The sequence below is a fragment of the Sclerotinia sclerotiorum genome, genomic scaffold (assembly GCF_000146945.2).
Source record: "Sclerotinia sclerotiorum 1980 UF-70 scaffold_1 genomic scaffold, whole genome shotgun sequence".
Taxonomy (NCBI): Eukaryota; Fungi; Ascomycota; class Leotiomycetes; order Helotiales; family Sclerotiniaceae; genus Sclerotinia; species Sclerotinia sclerotiorum.
In genome coordinates, this window is record NW_001820835.1 from 864,589 (window position 1) to 892,406 (window position 27,818).

The following is a 27,818-nucleotide window of genomic DNA, read 5'->3' on the forward strand; positions in this document are numbered from 1 at the left end:
TAATAAGGGTGGGAGGGAAGCAGGGATTTCCGTCACAACAATGATGATATGCAATTCGTAACTAATAGTAGAGTATACTCAATGATTGATCTTGAGCACGAAGCTCTTTACAAAGAAATCCATCTTGGTTATATAGACCTTCATGCTTCCATGATCACTAGTGATCACCTATACCGTGATCCTTGGTGATCCTTCATGATCGCTACTGATCACTTATGATCACGTGTTTGGTCATGTGATGGTGGTTGTGTAGTCCGGCGTAACAACTTCCTATGCATACTGTTTTTCAGATCTTTACAAATCCGGTTTCTGGATGTTTATTTAGTAAATTTATATGTATGATGTTCTTCCCATACCAATTTGGAGTTCCTTCTAGGAAGGATTTATATATATATAGACAGGAAGTATTTGGTGCTTCCTTAGAGTTAATGACAAGTACATCTTACCTAATTTACACCTGCCACAACTCCCTCTTTCTGTTTTGTCTCTGTAATTATGGGAAGTTACTGTTCGGAAATGATTTGGCAGGTGTTGAAAACCCTTGAGTATGATTGATATCTACTTATATACGAATCCTCATGCTTTCACTATTCTATTATTCCTTACACCTCTGGGTTTCCTATCTTGATATGAATTATGGAGTGTAATGACAGCAGCGTATTTCTGGAATTTAAAGACGTGAAGATATTGCCATTTGGTATCACCTATATCAGTGAATGGGCGATGGTGTTGCTTACCTAGTATGTATATCGATATCTTGGACACCTAATGGGCTGAAATATTGAAGGTGATAAGATGGTATTGATGATATTCCTACCATCCAGAACATATGTACCTTGAATCCATACTCGTTCCAGTCTCAATATCAATTATTTCATGAGAACTCTCTTCAAATACCCAAGATACACAGATGATATCAAAAGTATACATGCTTTCATATACTATGCTTCCATGTATACTTCACTTCACTGCCCTTTTCATATCACTCCACAAAAGCACTTCACTCACTGCCCTCCCCTCCCTAGAACATCCCATAAAAACACTTCAAACAGCACCTGCCTTTTTATTCATCTCCCTCCCCCCCAGCCCAAAAACCATCGACGTAGAATCAAAGACCTCCCTTTCAACCAAACCCCTCATAAAATCAAATGCAATGAGGTAAAAACCATGATATGATTCAAACCAAACAAATCAAGTTTCCAATCAACGAGTCTTCCTCGGTAAGCAGCAATCCAATTTGAGGGATTTGAAAGACTCATTTGTTTTACCAGTAAGCGATCTGACTTTGTTCTTGGTGAAAAATCTTGTGAGCATGAGGTTATATTGGTGAGTGAGTAGTTAGCTGAGGAGATGTGTAGAATGGATGGATTTACTTGCACTCAGTTGTGTATAAAAGTTTATGAGGTAGATTGTACGCATGTCATACAGCATATTACTTTCTAAGTACCAATAACATACAGACTAGATAATCAACAATCATCTCCAAAATATGAATCTCAAAGTAAAAGTAAAAGTAAAAGTAAAAGTGAATATCCATTACACAGCCTGATTCTATATACATCCTCACTCCCCTTACTCAACATCACCAGCCGTGCCAAATACTCCCGTCAAGTTCAAGTGAATACCTAATAGCAAACACACAATCTAATTTCTTAATCTATGAATCACCATTTCAGGACCAGACAGACCACTTGTTTAATTCCTACCTCAGGGATCCACAAAGGTTTTCTCAAAGATTCTTCCTCCCCTCCAACTCGATAGCTTAAGAATTTGCTAACTCTGCGGAAGTACATAACCTCAAAAACTTATTCAATGTTATCTCAAACTCAAACTCAAACTCAAATTCAAACTTGAATAGAAGAAACAAGAATCAAGACACAAACCCTAAACCAACACCTTAAGCAAAACACACCAAACACAGCAACCACCAATCTTCAATCCCCCTCCAAAAAAAAACACACACCCAAACCCCAAAATGTCCACCACCCAGCACCCCCCCCATTCAGCACCCCACAACAGACCAAGAATTCCTCCTCTCCGCCGGCATGACAATCCACCCCACGCAATACAAAACCCTCGATTCCCCCCCCTCTTTCCTCTCCATCTATGCCCGTCCAACACTAACCTATCGATCCTGGGTACGTCTCTGGGGAACCAATACGTCTTCTATCCTAGAGGAGATATCTCTGTGGTATCCGGCTGCGAGTTGTGATTTTATAGGGTTTGCACGGGGGAGGGGGAGGTTTTTGGAGTTTTGTGGGGTGGTTGATGGGAGGTTTGGGGGTGGGGGAGATGATTGGGAAGGGAGGGGGGAGGGAGAGAGGAGGATGGGTGTAGTTGGGAGGGAGATGATGGAGGGTGCTTGGATTAAGGTTTTAGTGGGGTTGTTTGAGGAGATGAGGGGGAAGAGGGATGTTATGAGGGGCTATGTGGGGAAGAGGGTTGGGGGTGTGCGTGGTGAGGAGGTCGAGGGGAGGATTTTGATGACGATTAAGGAGGTAGAGGGGGAGATGAAGGAGCTTTTGAGGATGGCGGTTGAGCAGGTATGTTGCATTTTTCTTTTCTTTTTTTTCAGATTATTTCTTGCTTGCTTTGATTTGGTTCGGTCCGCTTTGATTATTTATAAAAAAGATAAATCTTCCAGATCAATATTTCCCTCCCTCACACTAATAATAATAATAATAATAATAATAATAATAATAATAATAATACTAACAATCTCCACCACCCCAGAGATTCGAAAAAGAAGTCAAAGAATACTGGGCTAGAAAGTGGGAAATCTATAAAGATAGATATCCTAATTTAGACGTCAAGGTGGGTAATCAATCTAATTTCATTATCATTCTCATTATTCACAACCTCACCCACCTCCTCCATAATTCCCAATTCCCCCCTATACCATACCCACCTACCCATCCATCCACCTACCCAACTAACAAACAAACCCCCCACAACAGTGCATAACCGACTGGTCAGTCGAAGCGCCGTTTCAGAAATCTCTTTTGAAACCGGGTGATGTTAATGAGGATGATTATGTTGAAGATGAAGACGAAGTCGAAGCTGAAGTTGAAGTTGAAGTCGAAGTTGCAGTCGAAGTTGAAGACGAAGTCCAAATCGAAGTTGGAGAAGATGATGATACTAAAAAACTAAACGGAAATCATAGTAGAAGGTAGTATTTGGATAATTAGGGAAGTAGATATGAATACCTACCTAGTACCTAGTATTGAGTTGATAATGCAGATATGGGTGATGAAGTAGGAGTTAAAGTATAAGTTACCGAGTCCAGTGACAGTGGGAAGAATAGACTGATGTGAGGAAATTTGAATTCGAATTTGAATCCAAAAATGAATAAAAACCTCAATGTAAGATTATATACCTAGTATTTAATTTTCATTTTCATTATCATTATTGTTATCCCTTTTAATTCTTTTTCTATAAAAAACTGAAATAAATAATATAATTTATTCAATAACTACTTCAAGATATTATGTTTACTCTCTATAATTACTATTACTCGCTTAAATAATCTTTTCTTACTTCTACAATTAAAGGATAATATCAGTAGGTATTACTTGAAATCCAATCAAGTTTTAACCTCGAGACACACACACACACACACACACATACACACAGAGATAGATAAATAAATAGATAGATAATAATTATATTTCTCAATTCTCAATTCACAACCCTAAAAGCTATATACTCCATAATTCCCATTCCATTCCATTCCAACCCGCTCTGCTCCGCTCATCCTTCAAATCCTCCTACCCATCATACTCTCAATCATAAACCCATCCCATCCCATCCCATCCTATCCAACAATACCCTCCACCCAACTAAAACTCCACCATGCAGCACCAAAAAGAAAGACTTATGCGCCGAAAAAAACAAAAGGAGAGAAGAGAAGAATACATGAGGTGTAAATACATGCCAAGAGCCTACCAAAACAAGTCACTGAATCACTGAACCCCATCCCCACAAACGCCACGCCTTATGAATCAAATTTCCCCTCCAAAAAAATGAATACCCCAACACCCAAGTCCTTCATGCAAAACCGCACCATGAAGAGGAATACAAATCGATGAAGACAGCGCCACCAATCCAATCCTATCCAATGATATAGGTCCATGCATCCCTTTCCTTTATCTACTTCCAGTTACTGCACCAAAAACACCGTCCTAGTAGCAAGCAAGCAAGCAATGCAAGTGGTACCTCCTTCACATATAGAATCGTTTCCAACCATTCATTTATACTCCTGAGCGATGAAGAGAAGTAGGAAAGAGGAAAGAAAAGGAAATCAAACGAAATTATTCTCATCTTCCCTCAATTCCAACTCCCGCAACTCCCGCAACTCTTCTCGCACCACCACTCCCAGCTCCATACAGCATTTCCATTAACTTCCCCTTTTGCGTTTCCCTGACCTTTCCTAGATGTCCACTCGCATCCTCTAGACCTTGGATTTGCTCTTCAACTCGAATCGTACTACTGTTTGTCCTTACCAGAGGACTGACCAGTTTTTTTCTTAGATAGTCTAGGTTTGCTCGCAAAGTTAATAGTTTGCCGTTATGATCGAGTAGGACAGATTTATTTTGAATAGTCTTTGAGCGTATGCTGGCAAGGAGTTTTTTATTCTTTTCAAATTTATGGAGAGTACTAGAAGAAGGACCGAGAAGTTTGGTCCAAAGTGAAGAGAGAAGTTTATCTTCGTCCATTTCTTGAGTATCAAGTTCACGGGAAGCACTCCGAGATAGTGCTTTAAATTGATGATCGATTTTCTCGAAGATAGCAAAGAGATGGAGAGCATGATTGAGCTCGGAACTGATAGCATCCTCGAGAACCGAGAGAAATTCATTGAATGTTCTCTGAAGGGTTTGACGTGTCCTTTGAGGCGATGACATGCCAAATATGTTTGTTGCGACGACCCCAATTTTGGTGGGCGTACCAGTTGGATTCTCAAAAACCCCCACTCTACTAAGTAATGTGTGTATATTATCAAAAGCTGAATTAAGAGGAGAAGGTGGAAGATGGTTTAGTTGAGCAAGTTCTCGTTTCGCCCAAGCCATAACAATCAAAATACTAGATATGTCAGATGATTCCAAAACACAGAAGTAGAAAATATTACCCATCCACGTCTCCATCCACATTAGCAAAGAATCTGGTTAACTCAAGAGACAAAGTTTTAAGGGTTTCACTCAGTTCGTCGAGTTCCGCAACAATAACTGGCGCAGAAGTCATATTTGTTGAACGTACACTCTCACAAAGATCCCAGACTGCAATACCAGTTTGTTGTATATCACCGATTTGCTGAATTCCATTTTCGGAATAGAATATTAGAGGTTCGAAGCCTCTTGCGAGTCCTGCGACCTTGATAAGATCTGGAACTGGTGGTAATTGTGAAGGTTGAAATAGTGTTCGTAGTGTTAAAATAGAAATTATGGCTACCACAAGGGCGCTGCACATTGAAGCCCATGAACTCATAATTTTCTCAAGCTTTTGACTCAGGGATGAAAATGCAACCTCGAAAGGTTCTGTACGATGTTGTAATTCCGTCTTGAATGCGAATCGAATAACTATTGATAGATTAGCATGTGAGCCAATACATTTCCACCAAGTTTCATACAGTTGTTCGGGTTCTCCATCGAAGGTACTAGTGTACCTTCTTGGTCATTCTCCTGTTTAATCACTGCGCCAAATGCCTTCCCAAAATCACCATTCCCCGAAGTGTATCGATCAGGCGACGGACTTCTCTTCTTCTCCGGCGATATCGAACCAGTTGGTAACCTTGTCCTTACCGCGGCGGCAAGAGTCGGATCTGATCCACCACCCTCATCAGCACTCTCATATTCCGGACTACTCTCTCTCGAAAGTTCCCTGTGCCTTTTCCCCAGTATATTATTATGCCGATTCCAAAAGCCGCTGGTTCGATTGCCGTTGTCCTCTCGTCTCCATGCTGGCGGACTGTAACCACCTCTGGATACCGAGTCTCTTAGGTCGTCCTCCGAGTCCGTGTCGCTGCGGAAGCCCGAATGTTGGGAAGGATAACCAAAGCGGCGAGGTGGGTTGGGATCTATCTCTATGCTTCCTTGCTCGAAGTCCTGCAGAGATGCGTTTAAAGAGGGGTGGTCGTCGAACATTCCTTCTAGCTCCTCTATCGTTGTACCCATGATTCCTATTATGCTTCCCTACTGCAGTGGTTGATGCGCTCCAAGTTGGTATAGGAAATGATCCGATTTGTATACAATAGAGATATCCGAATGATATGATTATGACAAACAAGAAAGTACTAGGAGCGATATTTAGGTTGATCAGAGTGAAATGTAGTTGATTTTGAATAGTAAATATGGACATGACCATCCAAACGCAGGTCTGCCTTGGAGTAATTGTTTACAGTCGCGTAAACGTGCCGAGTGTATGAGTGTAATTCATATAAGTATGCGACTCTTATTCTTTTGGATATATGAATGCGCAAATGATGAATCAGAAGTTATGTTGGTTTTATCTGGAGTGAGTGAGTGACTGATAGCGATAATCGATAAGTGGGAGAAGTGAATGGGCGGGAATGGATGTGGGTTGGGGTGTACGATAGAGAGGAAATAGGTTAGAGCGGGTAGTGAGATGATGGAAGGGTGTGTGGTAGGCAGTTATTTTTGGTGGGGTTCTTTTGGCACTTAAAGGCCCGTTGCGCATTTGTGTTTAGAGTGATTGGTCTCTGGTGGGGAAATGATACAAAGTATAAAAGCTACAAGCAAGCTATCGGTAGAGAGTAGTAAATGCATCTGATGAACTTACTAGGGAGATATTGACAAGGGCATTTCATTGATTGGTCTCTAGCTAGAAAGTACAGAGCTAAAATATATAGACTACTTGCAGTAATTAATTAGTAAATGAATACTTCCTTTTGATGCCTATAACAAGGATAATTAATCTCTCTATTCATTGGTCTCTTAATAAAAATTAGTCCAAAGTATAAGTCTCGTCTATAATCATCATTCATATTCATCATATGATGTATGATGTAAATACCTAGATAGGTAGGTAAACTATACACAACACACACCAATCCCTCTACATCCATTCTCATCCATTCTCATTCCCACAATCCAATAATATATATACAACATTCTTTTCCATCTCCTAATTCTTTATTCACATTAATATTACCCCATCTGCACATCTGCACATCACCATATTAAGAAAAGACTCGTCGACAAACATATCCATCCATCTACATTAGTACATACATTCCATCTCCCTCTCCCCCTCTGCTCTCCCTCCCCTCATTCCCCAATCCACAATTCGCAACTCGATCCACCAATCCCCATCATGCTGTGGTGTCCATCTCATCCCTAACCCTGAGCGCTCCGTCTCTACATCTCCATCAATCTACCAACCACACATCCCTTCCCCTTCCCATCCCTCCCCTCACAAGTCACAACAACCAATCATCCCCACCACCCGCATTAGCCCATCTATCCCACAGCAAAATCGCATCAAACAATTGGTCCAGCCACGCCGTCCAACCCACATTTATGATGTCCTCCCTGCTTCACCTCCACAAATTAACCAATCACCGTGCGGACTGAAATACATGGAGATACCACCACATCCATGCCGGGATCACTCACACGAGATCGGCCGATCAAAGCACTTGTCTTTATTGTATCCTCTCTACCTAGGTACCTGATAGTGATGGTGTGTAGAACTTCAATGTCCCTTACTTGAAATTTGCTTTATTATGACAGGAAGAGAGGACTGGAACTTTTAGATGTTACCTCAACCAGCCATCGAATTATTTATTTATAAAATGTGGCGAAACAAGAATAGAAAATTGACAAGTACAACTTTTAAAGATACATCACAAATTACTTCCGCCCCTTTTCCCCGGGAGATACAAGTGAACGAGTAACATGAAGAGACTTTCTTGCTTTGTAGAACATCAAATACCATTTCATGAATGATGTTGTGCCTATCTAAAGATGCTACCTACTCGCTATGCTGATTACAAGATATACTACAGTTGGTTTCTCAAGGCTTTCTCTCTCAATCCTCCATCCCTTACTGTTCACATATTCCCATGCAAATTCGTGTTAAAGTATCAAGGCTCATCATCTCCCACCCGCCATTACACTCCTGTAGTATCCCAAACTCAAATCAATTGTATGCTTCAAGTATCTATCCTCCGTGAGGGGTAATCTCAAAACCTTCGGTAAGTCCACATTCTGTTTGATGTGGTTAGTACTAGTCCAAAGAGGGGGCAGCCAGAATCTTCTTACCTCGCCCTTCTTCTCCATATCCACCACGGCCTTCGCCACTACTCCACTAATCGTTTCGATTGCCACCGTCTCCATAAAGGCGGGGTGGCGCGATTCTTCCACTACAGCCGGTAATCCAACCAACAATCTTTCCAATACAGCAAAATCGAGTTCTTGGTTCTTCTTTTGACATTCGACCAAAGTAAGGAAATCTTGATAGATCTCACCACCAAGATGCCATTCTGAAATACTATTCTCCTTGCCCTCAAAGCTTGCAAGGATATTGCGAAGTGTAGCGTAGTCGAATTCAATGAGTGCCTTGGGTGCAACTTCCTTTGCAAAAGTGCGATGAGCTTCTTCGAACATTCCGGCTTTGGTCAAACATTCAACTTCACTTAGTGGATCCTTCCTAACACTTCGAGTGTACAAGGCCTTTGCCTCCCATATCCATGATGCAGGGATTTTGTAGTTTTGTGTCAAGGTAACAAAACTCTGGCTATCTTCGGATCCAATTTTTCCGGCATGCCGAGCAAGATGGTCTTGAATAGATTTTGCTCGAGCGTTGGTCGAAGACAAGTGAAGTAGAACGAAGACTGCGTCAAGCCAGTGGCCTTCATTATTGAGCTGAGAAGCGAAAGCCAAGGTAGTCTGATCCTTCTTCTCCTCGGCAGCTTCCTGATAGTCTAGGGCACCAAAGGAAGTCAAAGCTCGACTCAATTGCCAAGAGAGGCGCATATCCAAGGGGGATAATTGCGAATTCTCAGGTCGCAGGATTGCCTCGAGATCGGCATCATCGTAGGTGTACAACTTCAACAGGCCCCAGAGAAGATCCTCACGCTCATTAAGCTGGTCATCTTGCCATAACTTAGGAATCTTCTGTTCGACGTACCAGGCCAGAGGCCGAGAGGTCTCCTTGTCTTGTGTCATTTCTTCGTCGAAGATTTTGACTGCGCTATCGAACTCCTCATTTACTTTGATTGCATACCACAGTCTCATACCAAATGCTTGTCGCCAATCAAGCCCGAAGCGTTTAGAAATGATGAAGGACTCGATACGATCTTCCATATGGGGTGCTTTGTTGCCATCACAGACACAAACATTACCAGCAAGAAGTTCGTAGAGAGCTCGAACGGGCTGACTAAATTCAGACAGGGCTTTTGTGGTTCGCCACTGTGATAATTGCTCGCGGATATCTCTCTTCAGACTTTCCTTGCCACCAATCATTGCAATAAGCGTAGCTAAATGGAAGTCCTTTCCATTGATGAGATGTCCACAAGCCTCTGGAATGTTGTGGCCAGATAATGATGCAATTGCTTTTTCTTCGTTCGATCTAGCCATTGCAACATGCTGAGCTGATGCTTGCACAACCAACTTTTGCCAAAATACAGACAATTTGTCTTTACGAAGGCGCTCAACCGCGTTTTCAATGTGATTTAGTTCTTGCGGAACCTCAATAGCATCAAAAAGAATGCTGGCTAGTTCCCACACAAGCTTTTCATGCACTACTGACGGATCTCGAGCATTTTGCTCGTCGAAGAAGTCTAGGAAGGAAAATGAGTCTGGCAATGTTGCATAAGGAACACCCTCAGAGTCCTCGATGACCGTCAAGGATTGGTGCTTTTTAAGTGCATCCGCTGAAGACTCATTAGAAAACTTAGCGAATCTAACGTTACTAGCCTCAGCAATGCCACTCTTTTGAATTGTGAGTAGACCATCCTTCTCACGAGCTCGACGCGATTTAGTAAAAGGTTTAGAACCGGCAGATGCGGCGTAGACTAAGGTTCCGTCCGGACCCCAACTTGGCTTCACAGAGTCATGGAACGCCCGGTCCTCTTCCGGCATTTCTGATTCATCATCACCAATTTTGGATTTCTTATTAAAAGGTTTCTGTGAAAATTAATTCTTAGCATTGTACTACGTAATTATTAGGTACATGAGGGGGCGCAACGAACGGCCCCATTAATAATTTCACAAGAAAGTTCAACAAGGAAGACCAACCTCAAAATTGTCACCTCTCTTATAATTCGAAACCTTGATAGGGCTCGTGACCTTCCCAAACAAGTCATTGTGAACATCCATGACCGATGCAAAACCATACGACTTCGAAAAGTTCTCGTTAGTTGTTGGAACTTCAGTTCGTGCCAAGGCAGACTGCTTCTCATCTCCATGAACATCAATGAGGCTTTTTAGAACAGCACGATCCTGCTTTTTTGGACTGGCAGTTGCTCTCAAAGTAGCGGCCCAGTCATTTGCGGCTGGAAATCTGAGCTTGGATGGTGTATCTAGCTTTTGTGCTCTTGCCCTAGCTTTCACAATTGCACCAGGTGTCCCAAATTCCATAGTATCATCTTCGTCTTGCGAGTCGTTCATTCGCTCCGCGGTATTGCCAGTTTCTGGATAAGAGCCCGCCATCTCTTGGTCCACGATACTGACAGATTCATCGTCCTCATAGACGTCGTCTTGGTCAATTGCTTCCTCGACGCCGTTTTCTGACTGTGAACCCACGGAGCGATTATCTAAAAAAGACTCCTGGTCCTGAACAAATGAATTATCAACTTCTTCTTCTGAATAGACCTCTTCGTCATCAAAAGCACCTGGAAGGACCTTTCTCTTTCTAAATTCAAATGTATCCTCAGGGTCTGACTCTGTCTGTGTGAAATCCATATCAGATGCAAAGGATTGGTTGAAGTATTGTGGATTCGCCTTAGGTGTACGTGATTGTGGAGTTGGCGTGTCCGGAGGAGCAGTGAGAGTACTATTCCCAAAATCACCCTCATCTTCTTCGACCTCCATGTCATCTTCCTCGTCATCTTCCTCATCGTCATAATCAAGCCCATATACCGTGTAATGCGGAACTTTGAATACCCAGGTACCATTATCGGCGTCGTAACTCACGAACTCGGTATCTTCTACGGTCTGCAGTTTTTTGATATGCTTCTTCAAGCGTATATCGTCGCTTCCTCTCTTAGAAGCATTGCGAGGCCATGAATTAAACAGAGTAATGGTGGATGGGACATTAAGCCCATGACCAGCCTGAGGTTTCTGAATAGATGGATCGTCTGGATAAACTTCCGCGCGTCTAGGTTCGAGAATAACAATCTTATTAAAAATATCATCAAGATTGATGCCATCGAGATTGACCCTAGTATCAAAGTCAATTTGACCAACGCCCTCGCGGCCGACGGTAAAGCCCGATACCCTTTGACGTTCTTGGCGAGTCATCTTTTCAATTTCTTCCCTTGTAGGAGTCATCCAATATGCGCCGGTGGGTAAGTTGGGGGGAGACTTAGGTGACTTGGCTCCATTCTCATTAACGATAGTGAGTTGCTTGTTCTTGTTGACTTCTGTCATCTCGGGTGAGGTGACTGAAGGAGTTTTCACGGAATTGTTGGTAACCGATTGCAGTGGGGCAGTGGGTGAAGTTCCATTGGGATTACCGGTACCATTGACATCAAAATCAGTGGTACCATTAACATTGCCATTAATAGTGGCGCTAGGTGACGGTGTTGGTGTCTCGAAAGTTACCTGCTTCTTGATTATGGACTTGTTAGGAGATTCGACTGGATGATCCGGAGTGACTGGATTCTTGAAAAGGTCTGAACGAATATTGCGGTTGATGATCAGTTTCTTGAAACTTCCATTGGTTCCATATTTCGTGCTGGTGCTTGACGTAAATGCACCAGGTGCTAAAATACTGTCGTCGCCGTGGAAACTCCGACGCAGGCTATTAGTGGACATGCTCTTGCTTAATGCTCGGCTTCCACTAAGTAAGCTGCTGCTAAACATCGAAGGAGTACTTCCTGCAGTTGAAACGCTTCCCGGTGTATAGGACAAACCAAAACCCCCACGAAGTGACTTGCTCGGAGTATTGAATCGTGAAGAACCAGATGCATTTAGCTTGTACAACGGAAGAGCAGCTGTCTTCTTTTGCCTGTTAGCACTTGACAGCGGGGTTGCGAGAGGCCCAGGGTTCTTGAGATTTTCCTGAGAGTTGTTCTCAGCAAACATGGATCTCGTGCCATAAGCTCCAGGATCAGTGAGACTAGTGCTGAATGATTGTGGCGTCCCACCCTGTTGTGATTGGGTGAAGATGGAACCTGTTCCAAAGATGGAACCCTGGGACTGAGCAGGTTGTTGTTGTTGCTGCTGTTGGCCAATTGTAGATGAACCAAATAAATTGGACTGTTGTTGAGTACCAGAGTTCCCAAACAAGCTTGATCCTTGCTGCTGAGGCTGGCCAAACAAGCCGCCAGGTTTCTGCTGGTTGCTATTATTTCCGAGACTAGCACCAAAAAGACCAGTGCTTTGCTGGGGTTGGTTGTTTTGATTCGCAGCACCGAAACCACCACCAAATAAGCTGTTTGTGCCGGTATTTGTTTGAGCCGCTGGCTGGCCGAAAAGACCACCGGCAGTAGCTGGTTTGGCACCAAACAAGCTGCTTCCTGTGTTGGTGTTATTCGCACCGCCAAATGGACTGTTGTTTGTAGCGGCTGGTTGAGAACCAAATAGTCCTCCAGCGTTTGAAGCAGCGGGTTGCGCGCCAAAAAGGCCAGTAGTAGCTGGCTTTTGTTGGGTATTTCCGAAAAGACCTCCACCAGTATTAGTGTTGTTAGATCCAAAGCCGCCTCCAAAAGCATTGGTCGATGCTGGCTGTTGCTGAGCTGCGCCACCAAATCCAGTTGTTGTGCTCTGCTGTTGAGTGTTTCCAAAGAGACCTCCTCCAGTATTGGTATTAGCCGTTCCAAATCCAGTTCCTGATGACCCAAAGCCTCCCGTGGTGGCTGCTGGTTGTGTATTGCCGAAGCTGAAGGCAGGCTTTGCCGCCGTAGCGCTATTGTTACCAAAGAGACCACCTCCTCCGGTGCCGGTATTGGCCGATCCAAAACCAGTATTTGTCGAGCCAAATCCTCCGGTAGTTGCACTATTGGTAGTCGATCCAAACAAGCCTCCGCCGGTTTGCGCTTGCGGTTGAGCACCAAATAGCCCACCGGTCGCGGGTTTCGCGGCTCCAAAGAGTCCACCGCCGGTTGTAGCGGTATTCGATCCAAACCCTGTGCTAGCTGGTTGACTTGTACCGAAACCTGTACCTGTTGCTCCACCACCAAATATTGTTGAACCTGTTGTAGCGTTGTTCGCAGACCCAAAACCTCCTGTTGTAGCTTGGTTAGAGCTACCGAATCCCCCAAAATTCGTGTTCGTGCCAAATGCACCACCTTGGTTCTGATTGTATCTCAAACCCTTGGAATAATCGGCCAATCGAAGCTCCTCCGGGGAGAAGTTCTTGTAGGGTTGTTGAAAGGATATGCTTTGGTAGGCATTTTGCATGGATGAATTTGGCTCCTTCTCGACAAACGCTGTGAAAGGGACAGCCTGGGTGCCTTCGCATTGGGTACTTGAAGCAGCAGCTCCAAATCCAGTTCCTGCAGTGCTGCCAAATCCGGAGCCTCCTCCGAAAGCTGAAGGCGTGTTCGTAGTAGTAGTAGAACCGAAGCCACCAGGTTTGTTCCCAAATAACCCACCTCCAGTGTTGGTAGTACCGAATCCTGATGTGGGTGCAGCACTGCTTCCGAATCCACCACCAAATGCACCAGTTGTTCCTGTCGTAGCACCACTTCCAAACATATTACTACCTGTGGTTGCGGCTGGACTCCCAAAAGCTGTAGTTGCGGGTTTTGCGCCAAATCCTCCGAAACCTGTGAAATATATCAGTATAGCACCAGCAACCTAAGACGCTAATGGGACGAAAGAAATTGTTGAAACGCGTGGTTTAAAAGAAATTCGGTTTCGTAGTTGAGATGGCTCGTCATTGATTTATGATGGATGATTCGAGAGCAAGAGGGAATGCGACAAGAATGCGATCCAAGGTACGACGAGCTGTCAAGCTAAGCGGAACAATTCAGAAAGTCAGAGCATCAGAGCATCCACATACCAGTACTGTTACCAGTGTTACCGCCGAAACCAGAAGAGGTTCCGCCGCCTCCAAACATACCACCACCAGTATTGTTATTTGCACCGAAGCCAGTGTTATTGGTGGCACCAGAACCGAAAACTGTTGCAGCAGACGATTCGAGTAAGCGATGAGTTCGACGAGATCGCGGAACCTTCCCAGTCCTTCCAGACACCCATGGGATCAAAGACAAAAAAAGAGCGAAGAGATGACCTACCTGAGCCAGTATTGTTCGCAGGTGTACTACCAAAGCCTCCCCCAAATGCAGTAGGTTTATTCTGTTGGCCGAAGCCACCGCCAAATCCTCCCCCGAACGACATATTGATTGGTTATCGACAGCAGACTAAGTATATTTGAGTTGCTGCTAAATCTAGCAGATGGCGAAAATGAAAAGTCGTATCTTCCTTTATACAGAGGTTAGACTAATCACAGTCGCAAAAAAAGGCGAACGCGCAAAAATGGATAGATTGCGCTCAGTATCGAGAAAGCGTCGCATGCATTAGAAATCGTAAAGCGGATGCCCAAAGAACCATCAATGACGAAGTAGGTGTATGATGTATGAATGAAGAATTGAAGTTGGGGAAATTTTGAAATCGTTTTGGTGATAGAGAATTTGTATAGGAACGCGCTTCAATTGTAATGGTAGGTTGGAAGAAAGTTCGGCTAGGGAACGGTACATAAAAAGGCGGCAAGAGCTTTGGTGAATTTAGGAACAACACGACCTTGAGCTCTTTTAACCAATCAAATTCACGATAACATGATTTTGACCAGTGAATGATGGAGATAACTTTTCATGAAATCGCTGCCTTGGAGAATATGTGATCTTATTGTTATGGTACTATATTTTAATGAGGTAACATGACTATAAGAATAAGATCTTGCAATAGAAATTTATGTATCTTGTTCATGCATCTTGGAATCTGGACTCTGCCTGGAAATATATTCAGCATTTGTGTGGCTAACCACCTACTCCGTCCATACAATAGATAAGAATCCATGTTAGGCTTTCTTTGATATGACTCTTTCTTCCACTTGACAAAGGATACCTCAATATGATTTGATACTTGGAGTTTCACGGACTAGCAGCCAAGAGCTCTCTTCGTGTATAATACCTACGTACAATTGTGTGTATGAGTGATCACATGACTGAACACGCGTGACTCTTATTTATCTTTTTAGTACAGAGTACGACGATTCGGGCCCCAGCCCCCTGTGTTTTTAGTTTCCGGCCTCAAACTTATTTCCGATCATACATCGATGACTAATAATCCTAAGCCGTTTTCGAGAACCCATCCCATCCCATCAACGCGTCCAATCTCTCAAAAAGCTTAACGCGTCAATTCAAAAATTCCCCCCCATCAACCCATCAAAATCGTTCCCATCGCTCCGTCCCACTCGACACCCTGTTCAACAAATATAATAGTAGTTTTCCCAGCCACTGACAGAGCGAACAGTACTTGATATTTTACCATTAAATTTGCCACTTTTTCTTCGCTCCCACCTTTGCGCAAAGTGATTTGTGTTCTGTTCGATGGCATCGACAAGTCAACCGCATTCTGGCTTCCCCGCGCGTCCCTACAATAATCTTCGCAACCCCCCCTCAACTACTTTTGGCTCGGTTGTTGGTTCACAATCACAACCAGCTCTAGCTTTAAGACAGAAATCCCAATTGGACCGCGACCGTGGGTTACCGAAGGATAGTCAAGTGCAGGCTCAGCCTGGCGCGCCGGGAACTGCTCCAATGAATATCTTAAGTGATGAACAGAGGGAGGAGATCAACGAAGCTGTATGTTTTGATATATCCAACCTGCAATGTGCAGATCGCATAAACTCCCCTCCCTCAATTCTGATTTGAAGCCGCGCCAAAACAATGCGCTGACAATTCCACAGTTTGTACTCTTCGACAACGACAAGGACCAAAGGATCGACTACCACGAATTCAAAGTCGCTCTCAAAGCCCTCGGCTTCGACCTCCCCAAACCCGAAATTCTCAGTCTCCTAACCACACACGGTATTCCTCCCGACGCCCGCCCCGGCGCACGCGATCACAATATTTCTCCTGGGCGTCTACTCCTCACTCTCCCCTCCTTCCAATCCATCGCCGGTAACTTAATAGCGCAACGCGATCCGCGCGACGAAATACTAAGGGCTTTCGCCTTATTCGACACAGATGACAAGGGCATGATATCATTAGAGGATTTGAGGAGAGTAGCGCATGAACTGGGAGAGGGGCTAGAGGAAGATGAGCTGCGGGCTATGATCGAGGAGTTTGATTTAGAAGGGAAAGGCGGAGTGGGGAGGGAAGAATTTATCCAGATATGCATGGGATAAATTCACCACATATTTTTTTATCATTTTCATTTCATCCCATCAGCATCATACCCGTTGGATTACAACCTTTCCAAAACTCTGGAAGCGACGCGACTTTTATTCCATCATTTCATCGCACCCAAAACTATACCACCAAACTCGTACACTTGGAGAATAAGGACAGGAGAAAAAGCCCTGTTTTGATTATCGTATCACTTTTTTGTCTTTTAGTTTCATGTGTATACCACATTGTCATTCCACCACATCGAGGAGTAAAGCAAGGAGTGCAGGCGTCGGTTTGGGTTACACAATGGGAAAAGAGGCAGGTATGGAACTACTTTCATGTAGGTATGCGTAATTACAGTACAATTTCAGGATACCATAATGGACATCGCAAAAAAGACATTATTCCTTCTTTCGAGTATTCTGCATAGAAGTCGCCTCAAAATATGACTTGACCTCTCTCTCCATGAATGGGCTAACAACATTCTTCAATTAATCATTTAAAAACATTCTTCTATTAATCATTTATATTCACACTCCATAAACCCAATTTACTCTCTAACTACACCTACTAAAAGCCCATGCTTTAAAGTACCTTTGAGCCTCTCCCAAAAAATTATCCTCTCTCTGCCTTTGATCCATACCCGGTCCAATTTGTATATCATGTTATCTCACCTCACAATGCGCTTGGAATTCTTTTGGGGGAAGAAAAAAATTCTGAATTGCAAGAAGCATAATAACAATAGAAGAAGATTTTAAAAAGCCACCACACGCCTGTTGAGCAAAGGGGGATGCATAAACCAATCCAAGGCTCCCGAACAAGTTCCATGTCAAAATGCAAAACTTTGTACTTTCCGCTTCCGGTCTTTCCACAATACCATTTACCCTCTTTACCTGCCTGCCAACTGCCATCTAGAATTGAATCAAATCCCCGCCCTGGCCATTTTGTCCCTGTTGTGGTCTTAGACCAAAGGGGTTGCTCGATTGACCAAAACCGTTCATGCCACCATTCATACCGGCCGGTCCAGTGGCGGCCGGGACTTGGCGACCAAATGGACTGTTGCCGAACGCACCAGCAGCATTATTTTGAGGGTTACTCTGGTACGTCGTTTGTGGCATGCCCGTGTATTGTGTCTGGAGGAATGGATTGTTACCGGTTTGTTGTTCGTGGATACGTCCTAAGCCAGCGCCTGCACTATTAACAAAAGTTCCTGGTGCAGTATGTTGCGCTGGGATTCTAAGGTTTCCGGTATTTCCAAAAGTGTCCATTCCATCCCCACTTGCCAGAAGCGCATTGAGCCTGGCTTCATGTTCCGATAGTTCTTTTTGGGGTGGTTGCGGTGAGAATGAAGGGCTTGGATTGAAAGATGGTGTGTTGTTGAAAGATGGCGTGTTGCTGAACTGGCCCAAGGTCTTCTGTTCTTGGAGTGTAGCAAGGGTGGGTTTGGATGCAGCCGAGCTGGTGTGCGGGCGGGTAAAAGATTGTGCAAAAGGATTGTTGGATCCAGTTGGCATCGGTTGTAAAGATTGGAGTGGCTGGCTCTGGTTTGTCGCCCAAGGGTTATTTGTTCCGGCGGGAGCGATATGTTCTAGATGCTGCTGCTGGGGCTGGGGCTGCTGTTGTTGAAATTGGCCATAGGGGTTGAATCCAGTAGATTGTGGTTGAAATGATTGCTGTTGCTGTGATGCATAAGGATCAAAACCTGTCGGTTGGGCGGCGAAGCCATTTTGATAACCTGTATTTTGGTAGCCGGTAGGTTGCGCATTCTGGTAATTCGTGTAAGGGTTCAAATATCCGGTAGGCTGTATGTCAATCGGATTTCCCGACCAATCGACGGCTCCTTGTTGCTGGTATCCTCCGTTAAAACCGGTGGGTTGTGCTACCTGAATAGGATCATCATCAAAGAGCGAATGCGCATTTTGCTCCTCTAATTCACGTCTGCGTAACTCTTCTTCCTCTTGGCTAAGCTTAAGAGCTTTAGCAAGATCCTCGTCGTCTGGCTCGCCACGCCCTTGCCTGCTCTCACGTTTCTTGCGATCTTCTTCTTCCTGGTATTTACTGGCCTCGATAGCCAATCGATATTCCGCGTCCTCTTCATCGGCGCGCTGCGCTCGGTGTGGACGTTGTCGGCGTGGCTGTGCATCTGAAGGTTCGGAAAATTCATCCAGGCCAGTAACTCTAGACTTCCAGTTTTTGCGGTCAGCTCGCTCAGCTCGAAGTCTATCCTCATCCAAAATTAAAGATGTTAGTTCTTTGGCGGAAACTCGGACTAGGAAAATAGTTAGCAAGCTTCCATGTATTCTCATCATATCAGTCCTGACCATTTTGACCAACATCTCTTCCATCCTCATCGATATACTGGAATTCTCTCAAAGTCTTGATGATATAAAGATTCTTCCGTGCCCATGTCACCACCAACTCGGAACCTTCGTGTAGACAGTAATCTAACACTTTCAAAGCCTTCAAAACATGTCTCCAATTTTTGCCCTTGTCATTCAAACGTTTGTCGAGCATGTCCATGATCTGATAAAAAGTTTCCGCCCTGGATTTGTTGAGTTAGTTCTGTATATATCTGCAGGTAATGAAAGTACGCACGAATTAAAGGTCAGTTGGGCAATTTCAGCCATATCTGATCCAACGGGACCCCATGGATCATTGCTTGTAGCTATAATCCGTCAACATATAATTTGTGAGTTTAGCACACAGGTCATACCATTCCGGACTTTAATTTGCACATTGTTGTATCCTTTCGTAATGTTCTTGACGCTTCGTACGACTTTCGACATATTTGCGACTTGATCTCTCCTGAGTTCAAGACCAAATGAATTGTGACGTCTGAGATGAGATCAAAGATTCGGTAGCTACCCCAGCTACGATGCGAAATCAAAGGAAGCCAATCGTGATTCGCTTTTGTATGGAAGATGGCGGCGGCGTTATGATGATGGATGTTAGGGAGATATGGTGTCGTAAGTAGTCACTATGTAATTCGCTTGATATGGTAATTTCCGATATTAATGAATGAAGACCCCGGGGCTGTATTTGTGTAGATAGGATAGGCTAGGCTAGGCTAGGCTGTGCTTCGATTGGCCCCGCACTTTCCAGTTCTTGATCAAAGGGAATGAATATGAATGTCTGAATGTTAAAAAAAGCGTTGATTGGAGATGGAAGATGGCGATTGTTACTTTAGGGTCGGAAGTTGAGGTTCAGTAAAATAAGGGTGATTCTGTTATGTTTATGTAATTTCAAATTATTATGATTATTATTATGTAGAGTTAAAGCATACGAGACGGGATCATAGGTAGTGCTGGGTCAAAGTTGCGACAATTTCAAAGAGTGCAGTGACCTAAAAAAAGGTTGAAAGTTCCAGGTCCGGGCTACACCGGGTACAGACAGTTATGACGATTAGCGGGAACAAAACCCATGGCTCATGAAAAGTCTCCAATTCAATAACCAGGCACAATAACACAGTCATGTGACACGTATTCAAATTTCATGACAGGTACCTTTGAGCGATCGATCACTGGGCTTCAATAGATGTCAGATAGATTTAGATATCTGTTTTGGGATTTGGAGTATCAGTTCGTTTTCATGTCTTCTGCAATCCTTCTTCTCCTAAGGTTACTGTGTACCAAATATGTTGATCAAAGATCAATTCTTGAGATCCGCTTCCCATCTTTGAACCCATCCCACCTTTTTGCCCCCATCCCCAGTCAAACATCGTTCTTGTTGGTACCTGTACAGGGCAATGATCTAGTTGATCAATATGTAAGTCCTGTAGTAAGGTTCTAGCAAAGCATCCACTTGGGACGTGACGAAATCACTAGTCGCCCGTCACCAATGAAGGTAGAAAGTATTCCAACAATGCCTCGGTATGTGCTTGTTCAAAATCTGTACATCACGTACTTCCTCAGTCCCCAATGTTTCGTATCCCAAACAATTCTTCATGGGAAATAATGTCAACAGGCTCGGCTAGCTTGACCTTTGCTTGGATTTCTAGGCCGGCAGCTCTCAGCATTGCAAATCTGACGGTATCAATGCCATATCTTCTCCCAGCACGTTTCTCAGATGTACATGTTAGTATTTCCCCGATCAAGGAATCAGCATCATCGGATTCTGGGACTGCCTCGATCATTGCTTTAACCTCTTGAAGGAAGTTGTCCAGGCCAGTAATCCTGTTCTCCAGCGCATCACTTCCGGGGATTCCTTTCGTATTCGAAGGGAACAGAATCTTGTCAACCTTTGATAGTACTACCTGATGGGGGACTTTACGGGACCGCAACATTTGCAACATCACCCTATCAAGCTCCTTGATCCCATGCTGGGCATCAATTAGTACGAAAGCTCGTTTGAGCTGCTTCCTCTTCTCCAGATATTTAATGATTTCTTTTCCCCATTCCGACCTCCCACCATGCCCATATCCCGGCATATCCAGTACCACTAATCGATCACTATTATCTTCAGACCCTTCATGTCCTCCAATCGCAAATGCATTCATACACCGAGTTCGCCCGACTTTCGAACTGGTGTATGCCGCATTCTTGTTGTTAAGCAAAGCATTGAGAAGAGATGATTTGCCAACCTGAAATATGATAGTGTCAGTACATACTTTGCAAAGGCAATATTGCTTGTTGATCAAATCTTACTAAAGAGTCTGGGCAACACAAAGAATGATGCGAAAACTAAAAGCAACAAACACAATTATAACATAGAGGGCTGATTATGCTTACATTTGATCGTCCTAAGAAGCAAACCTCAGGGCTGTCTCCAAACGCCATGGAGTAGAATTGTGAAGTAGACCATAAGTGCTTGAAAGGCTTTTTAGTAAAAAACGTATTTGCATGGACGAGTTGTGCTTCTGTAGGTGGTAAAGTGTCCCAGTGATAGCAAAGTCTGGTAGATGGAAAATTCATATGTTGAGGTGTAGGACGATCATGAGTTGGAGAATTTGTCGTAATTCTTCTCAGAACATCCTTCGCACAGAATCCCTGGAATCGCTTTATACCTACACGAGGCCATGACTGTACCTTCAAAGACGTTGACATTGAATAATCGTCAATGTTCAAATGTAAAAATTTAGAAGGTTGTGACAAGGCTGTGTGTGAAGAGTTACAAGGCTGAAAACCTGTCGGGATTGTTAATGCCGACAACGGGCCTGTCAATTTCTCACTGCTCATTAACTTTTCCTCAGACCTCATTTTCTGCGCTGGAAACCAGAAAAATGTCTTCTCCTACACCCACAAAGTTGCGGGCACTCTATCGCTCGTTCCTACGCGAACTTCCATCTCGCCCCTTCACGCAAAACTCCCGCTCTCCACTACAATCTCGCATTCGCAAAACCATAGCCTCGGAAACAAACACACCAATCGAGCAAGCCGAGCAATTCCTTCAATATGTCAAGGCACAAAGGATGTATGCTACATTACTTGAGAGATACAATCCAGGAATGAATATGGATGATGAAGAAAGAATTCGTTTGACTGCTAGGAGGGTAGGAATGGATTTGCCGGAAGAATTTTCGTATGGGGAGAAGGGCACTGGAGGCAAAGTGCAATGAGAATTTTAGCGATTATAACGGCATCATTGCATATACAACTTGCTCGGAGGTCCTACGAATTTTGACCGCGAGTATTGGTAGGAGGCTATCATTGGAGTCCTCTATCGGAAGCTCTGGAATCTGGCACCTTTTTGAGGATATCTTTGTTTTGCTTCGACGCATCTACATGGACGAGGGGTCACCAGTTTCGATAATGCTGGAATTTATTCACGCAGTATCACGAGGCTGTTCGTGCCCAAAAATGAGGTTCACTACACGATTTGAATCGGTGATGGAAGTAAAGCAAATTCAGGCTCCATTCAGTAGTCCAGCTTATAGATACGAATGATATTTATAACATCAACTTACGCCAAGAAGTAAACCCAAGAGGTGACGAGTTGTCGGTATCAAATAATATTCCGATACTACTCCGTACTTCGAGCTCCAGCGACTTGTCATCCTGTGTTTTGATAAGCAATGTGAAAATATATGGAGCTTTCCAAAAGCCCACTCTGCAGACGCACTGTAAGGTACATATTTATTTAGTGAGATCCACTACTAAATTTATATACCGATTCTAATGGGTTCATGTCTCTCTACCAAGTTGAAGCTAAAGGTCCTGTCTAATATACAGCATATTTTCATTCTATAAATGTGTCCAAATTAATCATCCCAGAGTTATCACATAAAATCTGACCGAATTAGTGACTTCATACAGGTATGCAAGTAAGGAGATAGCTCGCAATTGTGAGAAGCTAAATTGGTTAAGGTGGGAAGAGATAACTATTTTTAGTTCTACCAAATATGTAGTCTCGGTCCCACAAGCAATAAGATTCGGTCAGACATTGTTGGTTTGATACATCGTTAGGATCTCGATATGAAGGAATCTCGTGGTTCAGTAATGTAGTCAGTCGTATGTATACCTACAGATACATATTCCAGTCTGGGTAAACACTTTTGCCTGCTCTCAACGGTGCATGTAGGTTACATACTATATCATATCATCGAGAACTCTATTACTTTCCATGCTGTCGAGCCCCTCAATACAACCCTTTAAGGGCACGGATACAGGTATTGCGCATGAATCACTGTAAGCGCTGAACTTATCAAAAAGAGACTAGCAGATTGTATCCATGTTTAACTGTCACCATATTCCCATCTAATTGGCCCATTGTGAAAAACGCGCAAAGAATTCAACATGCACATCAACTCCGCGGACTCCAATCGTGAGCCATACCATATTTGGAACCCTGGAGTTGGTGTGGTGTTGTAAAAGTAAAGGATGGGAGCATCTTTTTTTATCCATGCTCATGCGCTCATGCTTCAAAAACAGCCCTCTCGCCCCTTCGAATCACAAAAATCCCACCGTGACCTAAGGGGGTGGTCGATCCCGTAAAAAAAAGGAGAGGTCCTTCACGATTTGGAACACTTCTTCACCTCACACTCACCTCAAATACATTTTTATGTTCAGATGAGTTCAAAGGCCAAATCGTCTAAATAAGACGAAAGCCAGGGCTCGAGTGCTTGAGTGCTTGATTGTGGAGGGAAAGTCCTGTTTGTCGTGATAGTACTTTCGTGTTACTATTTATAGGATCGGGAGACTTTAAGACGCGACAATGAACCCTCATAGAGAACATGGCATCCGGAGGAGAATGGAATTGAATCCCATTACAACATCTCTACATACCGCGTCGCCTCATCACCAGACTCCTGGATATGCCATTTCTGGAAATTTGAGCTCATCGCTTGGATACAATCCTTCACAGTACAATACACCTTTGAGCTCTGTGCGACAGTACAATCCTTCACAATGGACTTCATCTCCCAACGTCAGTGGTGGTTCAGATGGTTCGCATTTTTCTGCCAGACCATCTCACGATCCAGATGGTACTTACTTTCAAGAATTGTTTTTAATTTTCGAATTGTATGCACAGTATGCGCGTGGTAGTAAAAGCTAATGAGAAACTGCAGTAGTGATTCCAGCCCCACCTCCATACTCTCCACCGCGAAGCAATAGACCGACAGGAGGATCAGATGAACCTATGTCGTCTGCTTCTGCTCCACCACAGGCATATCGTTCTTCCCCCGAGGCTCCACATACCCCTCATACCGCAGCTCCAAGTACTCCACACCCGAATTATCCTCCTCCGCCTGGTGGGCGATCGAGAGCTGGGTCGAATGATAGGCCACTCGGGGTCTTGGCATTCTCTAGGAGATCGGTTAATCATCCTGAGAACCCCAGAATGTCACCAGCTTCAAACAGGGAACCAATACCACCAGTGCCGCCCATTCCAAGAAGAGCTGTGGAACAAACTCGCCCAGAGACTGTGGACCCTGTTCCAGTCAATATTTTACCTCCGGGGTCACGTCGAGCTGCATCTACAGGAGCTATCAGTTCAGCATCTCCGGCCCACTCGCGAGATCCGTCTACTACTCGATGGCAGCCTGGGATGCCTTTACCTCCACCTCCACCTGGCCGTCCTCCACCCCCAAGATCACAAAGTATGACCCGTGCCACTGATGCAATAACCTCTCCCCCAACTCGAAGGCCACTTCCCGCGTCTTCTTTAGGTCCAGTCCCACCTACCCCGCTTTCGCCCCCAGTTCAAGCGTCTGCGGCAGCATCGAATTGGCCCAATGAGACACCCGCGGCATCACCTCCTCGGGACCGCTTAAAAAGTCCTGCGCTACACGTCGATACTGCAAGCGTTACTTCTAGTACAGCAACCGATTCTGTTTCCGGCTCAAGTTCTTCTAGTTTGACAAGGTCACGAGCTGTCCGTGGAGAGAAAACTATCCGTGAAAGAAGAAGTGAAAGTAGAAATGGCAGGACAGCTTACCCTGAATCGGCAATTGAGCAATCAAATAATCCGTGGGCAGAAGCCATTACTCCTAGTGATATCAATGTACCCCTAGCGAGGCACAAGACTATGACTAGGACAACCCCGAGAAGTGGAAGATCGTCTAATTATTCTGAAACCCCAAGGTCATCTCAATCAACGCTACACAATTTGACCACTCCAGATCGCGTAAATGGTTTTCTTACTGGCTCAAGGGGCTCAACTCCTAGGCCAGTGGCACATACTCCGCCTTTCTCCCCCGAGTCCATCAAGGCAACTACAGTAATCCATTCCCCATCGGTTCCGCCAAAGTCTTCACCAACACCTCCGCCACAATCAATAATGGTTAAAAAAACTCCCAATAGCCGTCCACCCTCGTTGATCATCCCTAAGAATGATTTTGCATTCATTACTGCTTCGACTCCATCTCGACCTGCCACTGGTAAATCAATCTCAAGTCAAGTGTCCCACATGACACCCGCTGATGACTTCGCTCGCTCTGCTGCGGAAAGACATGAAATATTTGTTCAGAGAGAAGCCAGCGCTACAAATGATACAGACCGTGTTCGGATTTTTGCAGAATTTATTGTTAATGAATCCAGAATACGTCGAGACCGTTATGCTTCCGCGATTGACGCAATGGGGTCTGAAATTCTAGATCTGACCCGAGATTTATTTCGACCTAATGCTCGTAGAGACTCTACGATGTCTTATGGAAGTGATTTCACACCCGAATCGTCAGCCGCTCCAAGGTCTCATAGGAGCTCGCTAGTGGGAGCCATGAAAGAAAATCTACGGTCGCAGCATTCCGAACCAGGATCTTCATCAAGGCAACCTACAAGGCCTAGCTCAAGGTCGAATTCAAGGCCTGGATCCAGGGCCAATTCAGCAGGTCCACCATCTCCGGAGCCAGCACAACAAAATCCACAATGGTGGAGTCAGCCTGGGTACATGCCCTCCTTATCTCCAATTCCTAGCATGAGTGTTAGTGAGGCACTCGATGGGGCAAGTTCAAGAGGAAGGCCTTCAAGCAGATGGTGGGAGGTTAGTCAACAGGGATCAGATGGGGTTCCTTCATCAAGATTTGAAAGATCAAAACGGGAATCAAAGTATATGGGTATGCCAAAGGAATTGCGAGAGGCTTTACAATTTGGAGAAGGAGATCCACCTTCTGGATCGCCAATGGAGAATATGTTTGGAGGTCCAAGTAACCCTGCCCACTTGGGTCCGAATGAGTACCCCCGAGAGAAGACTGGCTTTCACGAACCGAATCAAGTCTCTCCCGTATTTCAACCCATAATTCCACCAGCCCTCGTTCCACGGACACCCTTCACACCAAACCCGGACCACCTTGATATTTCAAGATTAGTGACGTTGCCTCCACCGTATCCTCGTCATCACCCAGCAGTAAACAATAATCATCCAGACCTCACGAGTATCCGTACAACTGTTCGTATGCTAAGCGACATTGCCGAAGTAACTGCTACTAAAGAACGTTTCGTGCGGGATAGTGCCCAGATGCAGGAAGATCAAAAGACCGCAGCCTCCAAACGACGAGCTTCATTGCGTCTCCGCATCCAGCGCGATATCGAGGTTGGAACCATATCATATGCTGATGCTGCGGCCTACGAAGCAGATGCTGTCACTAGCGAATGTATCAAATCCAAGGAAGCCGCCAAATCTATATTTGAACTCTTTCAATCCCAAGTCGTCCTCCCCGTCAACGAGCTCCTCATGACACGTATTCAATCAGCGACTGATCTTTTTGAACAACTCAGAAGTAAACTCTTCAACGATTCACAAGACCACAACCCTACTTCTACGCAGGAGGAAGGTGACGAACAACCAGAACTCATTGAGAAATTAACACTTCTAAAATGGATTTTTGAAGCTCGTGAACAACTTCACCGTGAGGTCTACGAATTACTCTCGGATCGCAATGATCGTTACAAAGAAATGATAATCACACCCTACCGTCTCTCCAACAACGTTGAAAAGGTCCGCGGCGCCGAATCCTTCTTCGCAGAAGATGCTCAAAAACGCAAACAAGCATTCGAATCCGAGATTCTCAAACGCACCGAAGAATTCATGGATATCATTGAAGAAAACGTCGTTCGTGGCGTGGAAGTTCAACTCGGTGCTTTCTGGGACATTGCTCCTTCTCTAAGTCGCTTGATTGAACAAATCCCCAAAGACGGCGATTTGAAAGGCTTCATGATTCAGATCCCCAAAGACGAATACGAAGAAAATCCAAGCTATTATGATTTTCCCATGCAATATCTATACACCCTCATAGTCCACGCGGGTAAATCAACATATCAATTTATTGAGAGCCAGACAAATTTACTGTGTCTGTTGCATGAAGTCAAAGTGGGAGTAACGGCAGCAAATTGTAGATTAATGGGCACGCAGCGAATAGCTCAAGGAGAAGCGAAAGAAGAAGTAGAAAGGGAGTTGGAGGCGGTGAAGAGCGAGGAAGAGGGAAGACTGACGGATGATTTGAAGGAGAAAGTTAAGGTTGTGGAGGAACTTTGGAGGAGTGGATTAGGCACTGAGTTGGACGGGGCCAGGGGCAGGATCTTAAACTGGTTGAAGAGTGTTGGGGGTGAATTACCGCCGGATGATGAGGTGTAGTGGCGTAAGGGGACGCGTTGGGGCAATGGGATAAATCACTATTATGGTGAGGTGAAAAGAAGTGGATTAACGAAGAAAGAAACGTCTAATTCTCATATTTCTCTCTTTATTTATGTATGAACATGATGCAAAACGTCATCATATGAACAGATTCATTATATGCACGTACAACATTCACGACGGCAAACGGGGAGTTAATTTCATCTTGGGGTTCTTCAATGTATATATTCACTTTATTTTCTTTTCTTGTCTTTTCTTTTCTTGAACAGACAATCGTTTTGGAGGAGCTCGGGGG

The 27,818-nt window shown here is 44.3% G+C and overlaps 9 protein-coding genes across 9 annotated transcripts; 4 read left to right on the forward strand and 5 right to left on the reverse strand.

Annotated features, from left to right (window-relative positions):
* Positions 1-576: 576 nt before the first annotated feature.
* SS1G_00338 (predicted protein) lies at positions 577-930 on the reverse strand (the record flags this gene model as incomplete). Its single annotated transcript, XM_001598202.1, has 2 exons — positions 577-737; positions 849-930. The coding sequence occupies 2 exons, from the start codon at positions 928-930 to the stop codon at positions 577-579; spliced, it is 243 nt and encodes an 80-aa protein (XP_001598252.1).
* A 1,397-nt stretch (positions 931-2,327) lies between these two features.
* On the forward strand, positions 2,328-3,173 carry SS1G_00339 (predicted protein; the record flags this gene model as incomplete). Its single annotated transcript, XM_001598203.1, has 3 exons — positions 2,328-2,543; positions 2,734-2,814; positions 2,958-3,173. The coding sequence occupies 3 exons, from the start codon at positions 2,328-2,330 to the stop codon at positions 3,171-3,173; spliced, it is 513 nt and encodes a 170-aa protein (XP_001598253.1).
* A 1,143-nt stretch (positions 3,174-4,316) lies between these two features.
* On the reverse strand, positions 4,317-6,167 carry SS1G_00340 (hypothetical protein; the record flags this gene model as incomplete). Its single annotated transcript, XM_001598204.1, has 3 exons — positions 4,317-5,079; positions 5,126-5,573; positions 5,660-6,167. The coding sequence occupies 3 exons, from the start codon at positions 6,165-6,167 to the stop codon at positions 4,317-4,319; spliced, it is 1,719 nt and encodes a 572-aa protein (XP_001598254.1).
* Positions 6,168-8,108: 1,941 nt separating this feature from the next.
* Positions 8,109-14,522, reverse strand: SS1G_00341 (hypothetical protein; the record flags this gene model as incomplete). The annotated part of the gene is made up of 6 exons (XM_001598205.1): positions 8,109-8,222; positions 8,277-10,142; positions 10,254-11,851; positions 12,092-13,948; positions 14,185-14,304; positions 14,420-14,522. 6 exons carry the CDS (start codon positions 14,520-14,522, stop codon positions 8,109-8,111), a joined length of 5,658 nt encoding a protein of 1,885 aa, XP_001598255.1.
* Positions 14,523-15,733: 1,211 nt separating this feature from the next.
* SS1G_00342 (hypothetical protein) lies at positions 15,734-16,533 on the forward strand (the record flags this gene model as incomplete). The annotated part of the gene is made up of 2 exons (XM_001598206.1): positions 15,734-15,988; positions 16,093-16,533. The coding sequence occupies 2 exons, from the start codon at positions 15,734-15,736 to the stop codon at positions 16,531-16,533; spliced, it is 696 nt and encodes a 231-aa protein (XP_001598256.1).
* Positions 16,534-17,427: 894 nt separating this feature from the next.
* On the reverse strand, positions 17,428-19,302 carry SS1G_00343 (hypothetical protein; the record flags this gene model as incomplete). Its single annotated transcript, XM_001598207.1, has 4 exons — positions 17,428-18,785; positions 18,838-19,058; positions 19,112-19,181; positions 19,230-19,302. 4 exons carry the CDS (start codon positions 19,300-19,302, stop codon positions 17,428-17,430), a joined length of 1,722 nt encoding a protein of 573 aa, XP_001598257.1.
* An 800-nt stretch (positions 19,303-20,102) lies between these two features.
* On the reverse strand, positions 20,103-21,291 carry SS1G_00344 (hypothetical protein; the record flags this gene model as incomplete). Its single annotated transcript, XM_001598208.1, has 3 exons — positions 20,103-20,249; positions 20,544-21,095; positions 21,244-21,291. The coding sequence occupies 3 exons, from the start codon at positions 21,289-21,291 to the stop codon at positions 20,103-20,105; spliced, it is 747 nt and encodes a 248-aa protein (XP_001598258.1).
* A 443-nt stretch (positions 21,292-21,734) lies between these two features.
* Positions 21,735-22,070, forward strand: SS1G_00345 (hypothetical protein; the record flags this gene model as incomplete). The annotated part of the gene is made up of 1 exon (XM_001598209.1): positions 21,735-22,070. One exon carries the CDS (start codon positions 21,735-21,737, stop codon positions 22,068-22,070), a length of 336 nt encoding a protein of 111 aa, XP_001598259.1.
* A 1,789-nt stretch (positions 22,071-23,859) lies between these two features.
* On the forward strand, positions 23,860-27,523 carry SS1G_00346 (hypothetical protein; the record flags this gene model as incomplete). The annotated part of the gene is made up of 2 exons (XM_001598210.1): positions 23,860-23,878; positions 24,021-27,523. 2 exons carry the CDS (start codon positions 23,860-23,862, stop codon positions 27,521-27,523), a joined length of 3,522 nt encoding a protein of 1,173 aa, XP_001598260.1.
* Positions 27,524-27,818: the final 295 nt, after the last annotated feature.